Source organism: Neodiprion virginianus, chromosome 3 (assembly GCF_021901495.1).
Source record: "Neodiprion virginianus isolate iyNeoVirg1 chromosome 3, iyNeoVirg1.1, whole genome shotgun sequence".
In the NCBI taxonomy this organism is placed as follows: domain Eukaryota; kingdom Metazoa; phylum Arthropoda; class Insecta; order Hymenoptera; family Diprionidae; genus Neodiprion; species Neodiprion virginianus.
In genome coordinates this window covers 37296976-37309121 of record NC_060879.1, presented here as the reverse complement: position 1 = coordinate 37309121, position 12146 = coordinate 37296976, and the positions used below count along the sequence as shown (strand labels likewise).

The 12146-nt window shown below is 42.6% G+C and overlaps 1 protein-coding gene across 1 annotated transcript in view; it reads left to right on the top strand.

The window, feature by feature from the left end:
* The window catches only part of LOC124301224 (transcription factor AP-2-epsilon), a 205393-nt gene that overhangs the window by 24580 nt on the left and 168667 nt on the right, over positions 1–12146 (top strand). The window contains exon 4 of the mRNA XM_046756018.1: positions 10425–10654. Coding sequence (XP_046611974.1) covers positions 10619–10654 — 36 coding nt within the window. The 5' untranslated portion in view covers positions 10425–10618. The remainder of the gene's footprint in view (positions 1–10424; positions 10655–12146) is intronic.

The window sequence follows — 12146 nt, the reverse complement described above, 5'->3', positions numbered from 1 at the left end:
GTCTGCACAGAGAAGTATCCGGGAAAATCCGTCGTAGCAAATGTTTGGAAAGCCGAATTCGCCACGCGCTTAAGTCAACAACTTTTTTCTTCGTCGCTCCCCTTTTTTTGTTCCATCGATTTTCGATCGCCGGTATAGAAAGAATCGAAGAGTAAAGAATGAGCCGAGTTTTGTGTTGCAGCCTTTCACGATCGCGCTTAGGATAGAGTGATTTTCGTCTGCGGTAAGTGTGTATTTTTTCTCTTCTATTTCATTCCACTTTTCTTCGTTTCTCACACAAATTCGGCCGAATGTACCGCATCGTTTTGGGGAAAAAACTATCTGCAAAGGAGACCACGAGGACTGAAAGGACCGGGGAAACTCGGACACCTGACTGCCTCGAGGCTTTTTGAAAACCGAACGGATTTTGAAGAGGTGGCCCTTCGAATCAATGGGGATCAAAGTGGATCAACGGTACTTCGGTATTGATCCCTTATTTATCCTTCACTGTGTGATTTTTTCTCTTCTTTCGGATTATCCGCTTCTCCCATATAGACCCTCCTCTTGCGTGATATGAAACCACCACTAGACGTGAGACAATTATCGATGGAGTAGCGTGGAAAGAGGATTCCCAAAATATGAAGAGGCGAAAGATCGTTGAAAACGATTCCGCGAGTAATTCCTGAAAAGAATAACAAATTTCTGACACTTGGCTATTTTTGGCAGGTTCGAAAACTCTTGGCGAATATTTCATTTTGCTACACACGTACTTTGCACATTTTCAGTCACGGCCTAGAATTTTCGCTACGTGCGATTATAACAGTGTGAATTCCCGCGTAACCGCGTGGGAATGAAATTTTGTGGAGCTTTCTGATTTGTTTTTTCTTCGAAGAACTATCATATAATACCATACATTAAAAGAATTGTTTCCAGTTTTGTGTGCAACCGTTGAAAAATTATAATTCATTTCTAATTTTCGTATACAAGAATTACAGGCAGCTGATGGTTTCCTTCTGTCCTCTTTTTCTTCCTTATGTATTCTTCGAAACACGCGGTAGTAAACCAATTAGACACCGAAACGGGCTCTCTCAGACAATTTACTCGGCCTGCAAAATCGTAGGATAATTTCACCTTTACACCAAGTCTTTTCACTATTAGCAAGACGAGTCAGTATCTTCCTGCAAAGTAGCTAGATATACTCTACAGCAGACTAGCAATCAACGGCTGTGATTTTCTACTCGAATTGCTTCACGCGGTCAAAAAATAATATCTCTATTCTCTCATTAATGACATGGAACAGAAGTGATTAGACGTTACGATTCGTGCACGGTGAAGTGACTGCCGTGGTCTAACGTACATTCTGACACAGGGTTAATAAAAAACAGATTTTCAAGTTTTCGCGGTCCAATTGACGCACGGAGTACAACAATGCTCAAAGTTTTTTCTTCCTTGATGTTCAATATAGCAAGAACACACAGTTTTCACGCAATGTCAAGAATTCGAAAGGTTTCACACAGATTTAACGAAACATTTTCCCGGGATATTACGAGATCGTAAGCGATGTATGTAAGATTTCGAGTGAATTCAAACGGTTTCACCGATCGAATTGTCCGACGTTTAGGTTAGAATTAATTATATTAAAAAATATTCCAGTAATAACTGCATCCGATCCTCCGGATTCTAAGTCTCGGGACGTACGCGCAGTGTTACGTGGTACAGATGCGGAGATAACGCACATACGTAGGTACGTTAACACATGCACGCGTACATCCAGCGATCCGTCAGTACCCCGGAGGGTGGCGTTAGAGATTATGCAGTAGTGAGGTAATTACTTTGGATAATTAGGTAATTAGGGTAAGATGGTCTCTCTCCACCGTCATCGCGATAGCGTGTGCGGGCCGAGGTACGGATACACAGGTGTGTGTGTGCGTGTGTGTGCCAACGTTCTGCACCGAGGTGCGCGTCGACGGTCTCAGGTCGGCGGACGAGGAGGTCTCGAAATCCGCAACGGCGATCGAATGCACGTGTGGGCCACTCTGGGCCTAGCTCTAGGACACGAGCTTAACTGCCAATTTACAACTTACATGGCCGGCTAAAGTTTGCGGCCAATATCCCACGTGGTGGATAAATCCTGTTAAACAACTGCAAGCCCGATGAAATTACGCAAGTTCAGCCTCGGCGGCGGATAATTTCTCCTGGATTCCTTCGGGCTAACATCGAAACGAGGTAAAACCTGGTGTATTTAAATATACCTACCTGTGGATGGGAAAATTTTCGAAAGCAGGGAAATTCGATGACGGGAATTTACGTAGCTTCGCATCTCGATTCAAAATTTACGCAGGTACAATTTGGATTCTTTTTTTTCTCCGCTTCTCGTTTTCCTCTTGTTTTCTTTATTTATTTATTTGTTTTTTTTTTTTTATCCTAACTCGACGTTGGGAGGTATTTCGGTAGGCGTATAAAGCATGCATGACGGTTACGGCATGCAGGGTGATGGCATGGAATGGTAAACAACGTATCACTTTTCCATTACGGTACAAAACACGAGGAGAGGATATTTTTCCTGTCTCGCTCTTCCTCCCTCTCTTTTTCTCTCATTTCTCTCATCTCTCGTCTGGGCCTCTTTTTTCCACCGGTTTCTCTTTAGCGTCAGAACTGCCTCCCTTTGATCTACGCGAAACAAGCCGCTGGTTGTACGTTTCTTTTATTGTTATTATTATTTTATTTTATTTTTTTTTTAATATATAATTTTTTCTCTGCCCTTTCGTTTATTTTTTTTTCTCCTAATACTTTTTCAAGTTTTATTTCGCTTGTTTCGTTTTTTCGTTTTTCTTATTATTTTTTAAATATTCCTCGGCAGCACGACGCCGTCGATCGAAGTTTCGTTTGTTTGAAAAATTGTACGATAGGTATGCGTTGGGATATTATCGGTGGAACGTTTTTATCGAGGAGAGAAATAATAATTATCTACGTTTATTGTCATAGGCACAAAAGTTGCGATTCCATCAAAATTGGATCCAAATTGGTATGGCTCATTATTCCGAGAAAAATTTCTGTATTCATCTGACAAGTCAAGATACGTGGCGAAAAAATCTTATGGAATGATTTCTGTTTGTCTGATAACTTTCCTCCGCTCCGGAATTTATACATCCTAATTTTGAGGAATACAGAACGCCCCTCAGCGTTTCGTCCTTTTGTTATTATATACGAATAATTGATCTTATTAATTTCGATTAAATTGCGAATTGCTCCTGCAGATACGTCAGAAATCCGTCTATTTACCCGATTCAAATAAACGAGAAAATCTTGCTATTTGATAAAACAAAGTACATGGCGCGTGTTCTTGTATACATAAGTTAATTGAGTCTGTGCTGATTGCAAGAGGGGTACGCGAAATAATTACGGCTGAAAAATTGGTCTACGATTGAAAGTAATCGCAAAAATCGAGGAGAAATATTCCTGACCGTTACATTTAGCGATACACTCACAAAAGTTCCGCAAGTTTTCAGAGTTGTTAAACCGCGCCGGATGAGCAGAGTTTTTTTTTTTTTTTTTTTTGTTTAGTTTAAAAACGGTGTCCCTATTTCCTTTCACCCTGTCAAGACAGACCGGAAGCAAGGAAAAGGCATCGTTGACTTTGATTCAATTATACGTGTATACCTATCGTTGAAAAAAAGGTGGCCAAAGGTTGATGAATCAGTCGGCGGTATCATCATCTTATCGGTAAAGTTGCCCCTCGTTAGATGGAATCGGAACGGTTATGAAAACATCTCGTGACAGGAGGGAGCAAATATTTATAGGATATCGCGGCGTCTGCAGGGCGTCGAGGCGTCGTCGGGGCGTCGGGACGTCGCCGCGTCTGCGGCCGAAGGTGCGTTGTATCAATCGAAACAATTATTTCCTATTTTTGGTCGCGGAGGGTATCGTTTGACAAAAGGATAAAACGTCCGAGTCGAGGACGCGTGTAAATTCATCCCCAATCGTTGGCTGGCTGGTTATTACGTGACCGTGTAACACGAATTGAAGAAGTGTTCTTCGAAAGTTGTTCCCACCCCCCGTGAATCTGTGTTGGTATTGAAAATATAACGCGTCTATACGCGTCACGTGTATATACGCATATCCATGCCTTAGCTACCGTATCATTGCGTGATCTTCCTTCGGGGCGAAAGTAAATTGTCTATCCTTTCAGCGTTGTTGTAAGACGCGCCCGGGACGTCAGAAACACACAAGTTTCCTCCGCAGCTTCGTGCAGCGGAAAACTTGGATTAAACTTGGTGTATTATATACGTACGGCGTACCGTAACCCCCATCCGTCGTCGTTTTTACATTTAAATTTCTTGAAACAATATTGAAGATCGTCGACTGTCGTCCTCGCGAGATTCTCGGGGAATTAAAAACACGAACAAGAACACACGTCGGTACGGCGACGTTTGATTACTCGCCCCTCGACTCGCGTCTCATATCGCCGGGGATGATCCGAAACGCAATTGGATGACTCGGGAAATTTTTCCCTTTTTTATTCCACCTGTACTGGTTTTATTCCGTCTCCGAAACGGACCGCTTGATTCAATAACCCAGCGATTGCCGAGAGACTTTATTCCGCCAGCTGCCGATCGAGGATCGGTTGCCGGACTCTTAATTTTCCACGAGTTGCGAACCCAAGCTGCGGAAGCAAAACGCGGCAAAACGCGACGGTCAGAAAGGCTAAGTAGTGATTTCCTAGAAGCCGCGACGAATCCGTTGCGAGTGCACACGGAATCTCGCAAAATAGGACGTTTCTAATCTCTATCATTGCACGTCTTTCAAGAGTCCCGCGGCTGTTCACACGATGAGCGGATCTCGGCTCCCCACCGACGCCGAGAGCTTCGGGTCATCATTTTCTCTACCGCGCTTTCTATCAAACTGTTGAAGAAATCCTATTCTTATGGGGGAATCCGCGCAGCGGATTTATCTCTCGCTTCCCGCTGACCCGCTCAAACTTTTATTCCCCGTTTCGCGAACGATGCTCGAGAAGTTACGAGAAGAGCTGCGCCAGTGGGATGAGCAAATTTTTCCGCAAATTTCCGCAAATTTCGAGGTATTCTATTTTTCACCGATCGCTCGTCATCGTTTCCATTCGCGGCGGGATTGAAGTTTCGAATTTGAAAAGTTCCGAAAATGCCTAATTCCGTATTATGTGCCGGCGAAACTTGAAGTAAAGAAATCAAACTTTTAAGGAACAATAAAGTTTCGAAGGATCGGAAACAGGGCGGCTCAAAGTTTCCATAACTCAAGTTACGATAGAGCAAACTTTTGAAAATTAAAATATACTCACACAGCGTAGTTTGCTCAACGAATGGGTGTAAAAAATCAGAGTGAGCAGAATTCCGAAAGTAAGATAGATCATTCAAAATTTCAATGTTTCAGATTTTGAAATTTCCTCATTTTCGTACTTTCAGAACTTTAACTTGTCAGAGTTATCCTTTTTCGGCACCTCATTATTGCACTTTCGAAACTTTGAGCGTCGGGTTTCGGACCATTTTAAACTTTGATATTTCGTCCAAGTTATACTTCTTTACTTGTAAGTTTCTTCACCAAAAAATTCGGAATTTGGCGCTCGCGAAACTTTCCAAATTTGAATTATTTTTAGGATGAATAGAACGGCCTGAACTGAAAGTTGCGAAAAACAAAAAACAAAAAACACCGTTCAAAAATCACCACCAATTTTATTCGCACCAATGACAGTGCAATGAAAGTTACATCGATACGATCATCGACGCGATTTCTCACCAGAGGTGTGTGCCTTAAAGTTTCTCCTCCTCGCACCTTCGTTAAGGGAAGGAAGAGCGAGCATCCCGATGCCGAGGACGACGCACTAAAACGTTAACGAGGAGTCGAGGAGGCCCTTTGCACCGGCAGCTCGACTCGTTTGTCTTTATATTTACTGAATTGCTTTCCCAGTCGGTGTCCGAGGCAAAGTCACGACCCGGCCAAGGCGTGGTTCCGTACTTTCTAGCCGAACGGTTGCTGGTAGATGAACGGGTTGACCTCCCCTAGCCTTTGCTTTGCACAGAGAGAATCTCACTCTCTGCACGCCGCGATACCTTGCCTCACTTGCCTGGCTTATTTACGACGAGATCCTCGATCCTCCGCGCCGATTCTTCGCCATCACAAAATGGCTCCACCGCCATGCGTTCGACTTGCGATTAATTTTACCCCGACTCTTTACCGAATGCAACGCAACTCCAGCCATTGTTCCATGAAAATTGAAATTTCCATGTTCAGATTTGCGGTCTTTCGATATTACCATGTCACAAAAATTTGGAACGGTATCCAAATGATGAAAACCAAGTTTTGGCCAGAGTTGAGGTGAGCTTTTTTTATCTTGAAACTTGTCGTCTGACCAGGATATTTACATTTCATCAAGATTTTTTCTTCACCGTCTTTAACGACGTGTCGGAAAAAATAAGACCAACCGACGAAAATCAGCGAAGCTTTTGAGATACCGTCGAATTGAAAGCGCGGTAAATAATCGTCGCGATCAATGCACGAGTAAAGTTGGCCAAATCTGTGTGTCAAGTAATTGTTTCAACCACCGTACAATTTGTCAATATTTATACTGGCCCAAAATATTATAAAATGAGACAGGAAGTAGTATTATTGCCGCACAGCAGAACTTTGACCGCTCGTTAAAACGTCCGCTCGAAACTTTTCGCGTATGAAATTACGCGGTGTTCCTTTTTTTTTTTCTTTTGATGTCTCGGATCGACGCCTTTTCTGTCCCATAAATTTGTTTACGAGATCGACGATCGTCGAAGTAAAGTCGAGGAAGGCTTGGTAAGTATGCAACATAGTTTGCCTCGTCGGATTTTCACGGGAGGGTAAAAACCTTGGGAGATGTTATCGGTGTCGATTCCCCCGGGGCATGCATTATCGGCGATATTTAATAGGAGATAGACGCTGAGAGCGATCAGTGCCAGGCTACGGAGAGTGAAATTGGTGCTGGTTTCGCTCCTCCTTTTCTTCTTCTTCTTCTTCTTCTTCTTCTCCGTCGTCTTCGTATTTTTCCTTCCATCCCCCCCCCCCTCCCCCCGCCCCTTTTCATACTCCTCTTCCTTTCCTTCTTCGTTTTACATCTCTCACGTTTATTTTTCTCCTTGTCGTTACAGCTTCTAACCTATAATACCCTCTCGCGGAATTGGCAAAGTTATCGCGCGCCGAGTTACAAAACGCTTGCCACGAATGACGGTGTGCTTCGTAAAAGCATCTCCTCGTTTTACTGCATATGGATACGAGCATTGTCTCCCTTATACGACTCAGATAACCCTGTAGGGCTTGTCGCCCGGCGCTCGGTCTATTTCGAATTGGCTTTATCTAAACGAGAACCGGCTGTAAGAGGCCGACGCTAAAGCGAAACGTGCCTTTAGACTGACGACCATCTTGTTTTCCCGCACGCCTGGATACGATTTTTATTTTTTTTTTTTTTTCACTCCCCTTTTTTACACGTCGGCCAATTTTTTCTTTTTTTTTTCTTTTTCTTCTTTCAGTACCGTAGGGGTGCAAACTCGATTCCACAGATCGAAGCGAGGCAGACTTTACACTCTTATAATATCACGCTTTGTGAGTTTGAAGCGTACATATTTCCCGCGAAGTAGCTAAATATAAGTCGAGGGAAAGTATAATACAAGGTAGTCAAAGATCTCAAACTCTGACGGAACGCTTCTTTAACCTTCATGTATTATTCCGTCAGGGGAGATTGAGTTTGCTCAATTTACTCTAGAGATTAAACTGAGTTGAAAAAATCACCGACCCCTTTATTTATTTATTTGTTTACTTATTATTCAATTTTTTATTTTTTCATTAAATATCAACGAATTTTATACTCGTTAGTTGACGGTATCAGTTAGCCTCGAGCATGCCGATTGCATCTGTTCCAAAGAACATTCTCGTCTTGCTTTAATGTTGACATGAATTTCCACCCTTACGATGTTACATTTGAACTGCGAAAAAAGAAGAAAAACATCGGCAATCTGATTTTTTGCCGCAGCAATAGTGAGTAGATTTGATTTACTATCTACGTCGGCTCACATGGTCGCAAAATTTTTGTTTTTGCAGAACAAGTGTGAGACTCATTACGCTGAAATTACCTACGCCATTTAAGTAGGTACTCCAGTGTATGCCATACGTGTCTAAATACGTATATAATCGTATACTAAATTATAATCTTGAACGGTTATTATTATGTTAATTTTACGAGAAACGGAGTTGTCTCGGTCACTGTCTATCGGAGAATATATCACCGTATGAAATAAAAATATTAAGTCTATTTGAACATCTTTAAACTTTTATTGAACAAGGTCCACGAAAATTTTGGAGAAAAAATTTATTTCGATCAATGCGTGTCTATTCTAACTTGAATTGCGATGTAACTTTAAAGTGGCTAAATCACTATTAATCATACATCTAAACAATTTGTATTTCAGTTATGCTCGCAAATGTTTTTTCTAGGTAGATAAACATATTATACATTAATTGTACGTCAAATGTTCAGGTGACTGAGGTGAGGAAAAAAAATTTACATTACACATTACAATCGTTAATAAAATATCGTGAAGTCGTTAGTTGTCGGTTAGTGCGTCGTGTAAACTATTTGATGAAAAAAAAAATCGAAAAATAATACATGGAGTCGAATGAATTCGTTAAATTCAAGCTGATTCAAACTAAACAAATCTTACTTCGATCAAAAAAGGTGTAGCTTGACCAGTTTTATCAAGCAAACGAGTAACGTTTTTTTTTCCAAACGGGTTTTTTCATCAGGATTATAACATTTTAGTGTGCAGCAGAAGTAAAAGATGCGTTGGAGAAAGTTGCCTGTCGATATATAGAAGGTTAAAAAAAGAAAAAAATGAATAAAACGAATCGTAATCAAATTGAACGGACCGCAACAAGTAAGCAAAAACCTCAGGCTTATATTTGAATTCTAACGCCTTCGTATTTTCCCACTCGACGGTGAAATTTTTCCTCCTGAAATCTTAAAAATATCGATCAAACACCTCCGATGACAAGTAACAAGTTTACCAAGTTTTAGATTCCTTCACGAGCACGTGTTCACGGTGGGTATAAAAACCGAATCTCCAAGTCCCAAAAATCCTATCAGACGCTCTGTTCTATCGGCTGGAAGTTTTAGCGGCATAACTCGGAGGACCGACATATTATATTTTTCGCGATACGTGATCCGCGTCGGGGTGCGAAATACTCCGATATAAGCATCGCGCGACGTACTTTTACCGCCAATAAAGCCGACGTTCGTTTCTCGTCACGGGAGAGTCGCGGTCCGTCATCCCGTTTCGGCATGGGACGAAGAGGAAAAGGGGGGCATCGATTGGACATGCGCGCGTCGTCGGCACCGCGACGGGTCCCGCTATCATCGCGGGGGTAGTATTGGTGGCTGGAGGCGGTACCACACCCCCGGCGGCGGAGGCGTCGCGGGGTGATTCGGGGGCGACGCGGCGCCTCTCGCCTCGAGCGCAGTGCGACGTCGCGACGCGCCACGTGCAGTGCTCAATCCGAAACCACTTCCTTCCTGTTTTCACCGTATTCCAAATACCGGAGTCGCTAGTATATACCCGAATCCTAGCCCCACCACGGCTGCAGTGCCGCGGTCCGTGGATTTCGGTGACAGCGGTTGGACACCACCTCGGGGCAGTTTGCGCCGAGGCGTTACACCGATTATATTAGCCACGATTGATTCGCGTCCTACCCGATTCTCGAACGGATCGTCAAATTTTCACCCTCCTTCTACGATCTTTGACACAGTACAGCTCTCACTCTTGTTCTCCATTTTTTAACTCTCTCTCTCTCTCTGTGCGTCGATGTTACCGTTGTTGGTCCTCTTCTTGTTGTCGTTAAGTTTCACGATGAATTCACTTTCGCGTTGTTAGGCTAGTTTTGTTAGTCAGTTCGTTCGCAGTGCAGGGTGAGTCGCTATGTTGAAAAATATATAAGGAGCACTGATTTTATTAAAATTTTAATAACTATCGAATTTTTTAACGAGGGTTCCCGAAGAAATTCTCCGTTCGAAATAAAAGGGGAAAGTTTTATCTCTCCGCCGACAATACGGTTATTTGTAAGTCGTGCTACGTCTGATTCGGTTGTACAACTCGCGTAAACATTTGTATACCTCTGATTAAAAATGAGAGAAAAAGATATCGCACCACTGGGAGTCATGCCTTAACTTTGCCTAACGAACTTTGCCGGGATTGTTGACGTCCTTCCCGGGGGAATTACACCCGCCCGTCGGCACTGTAATTTGCGTTATCAATTGAGGCGAATTTTTCCTTAAATACTAAAAATATCACAGTGAAGAATGTCCCTCTGATTGTTTTTAAACCCGACGATTTTTCTTTACCGAATTTTCGAGCACTTGACGGTTTCGTGACGGAATGTTTTTTTATTTCTTGTTACAGATCTAAACAAGGAAAATAGCCGAAAGTCGTTGTCGAAGAAAACATGGCTGTCGTTTGAATCGCGATGTGAACGATAGAAGTTTTTTTTTGTTAATTGTAATCAAGTGCCGCGAATAGTATATAAAGTGATTATTACTTTTCACGGTTTTGAGAAGATAAAAAAATCATCGAAAACGGAGGACGCTAACAACAACATGTCGTACCTTGCCTTGGATTCCAACGCCTGGCAGGTAAGTTTTTAATCCAAACACGCTTTACACACTCATCTCATTGTTTGTTGCATTTTTGATGTGGGGCCGAAAAACTTCACGAACGGTATTAACGATAAATTATACATGACGAAAAACAAATTAATTCCGTTCTTATTACCAAGAAAATTTAATTCGATCGTTTCACCGAATTGTTCAATCGAATCTCGAGTTCTTTTCTCTTCTCTCCGCACGGCATAAAAAAACGTTGTCAGTGACAAATCGATCGGTTTCTCAATCTCGACGATGTAAAGGGGAGATAAAAAATGTTTAGCGAAATCGCGAATGGATCCTTGACACTTTTTCATCCGTTGCAGGATGGAGCGTGATTGATGCAAGTGTCGTTGATCGATCGAACGCGATTGTTCACGGAGTGAAAAATATAACCGCGTAATGTATTTAAAACCACAAGCAATTACAGCAGGCACATGACTAGATACCTGTTTATAGACGACTGCAGCGGTTGGCTCTAGGTGAGGTTTATGCGATTAATATGTCAAGGTAGCGGGCCTAATACCTCGCTAAACGCGTTACCCTCGGCGAATACTGCCATTTATCCACCGTTGAGGGTACGCGGCCGGGTGAGGCACCTTTGGCGAACTCACCAGGATCGACCTTGATGCCTGTAATTACTCTTGGGAGTTTTTCCCCCCCACAGAGGTAATGAGTAAAGAGAAGTCATTTCGCGCTCCCGGCTACCGCGTGGTTTCGAATGTAATTAATGCCAGTTTATCCGCACGTAGCAGGCGCGTTCCTGTTACAGCTCCGTGGCAAAACGAATGCCAAAACGCTTCCAGTAACGGGCGATTTTCGACCGGCCGACAGTATTACGTGTTCACCTGTCAAACAACGCTGTAGATCCGATTAATGGCGAAGTAAATTAGCAACTCTGCAATCACCGAGTCTCTGCAATTTTTTTATACGACTCATTGGGAAACACGTTGGACGCAATTGGTTTCCATTGAACGTCGGTGAAAGTATAACGAATTTCTAGATGCTCGAGACTTTTCAAGTTGATTAAGACGCGTTTTTGTTAATGTCTGTCATTTCGTACGGGGTATTAAATACGCTGAGAGAAATGTCTGTTGGGACAAACAGTGGCTGAGGTAGAACGTATACTTGGTCCGAAGCACATGCGGCGATACGAGTCTAACCAGGCTCAACTAATTCCCTTTGGTTTTAGTAATTATCAACGGAAATTAGCTACAGTTTATACATCCAGCCACCCGCGCTTCGTGTCACGCGCAATTACTTCAAACACGCGAAGGAATTAATCGTTGAAAAAAAAAATCCGTCGCGCTTAACTTGAATTTTTTCCTTTGATGCCACGCCGTGAAAGCTGGTAGTCTTATTCCGAATAATATTTTTTCCCCTCTTTACGAAAAGTCTAGTTTTACTGCAGAGTTATGTAGCTGCAGTAACGCGAAAGGCTGTAACAATTTTCGTACGTGCAGATAAGAGCGCAGATAGGAAA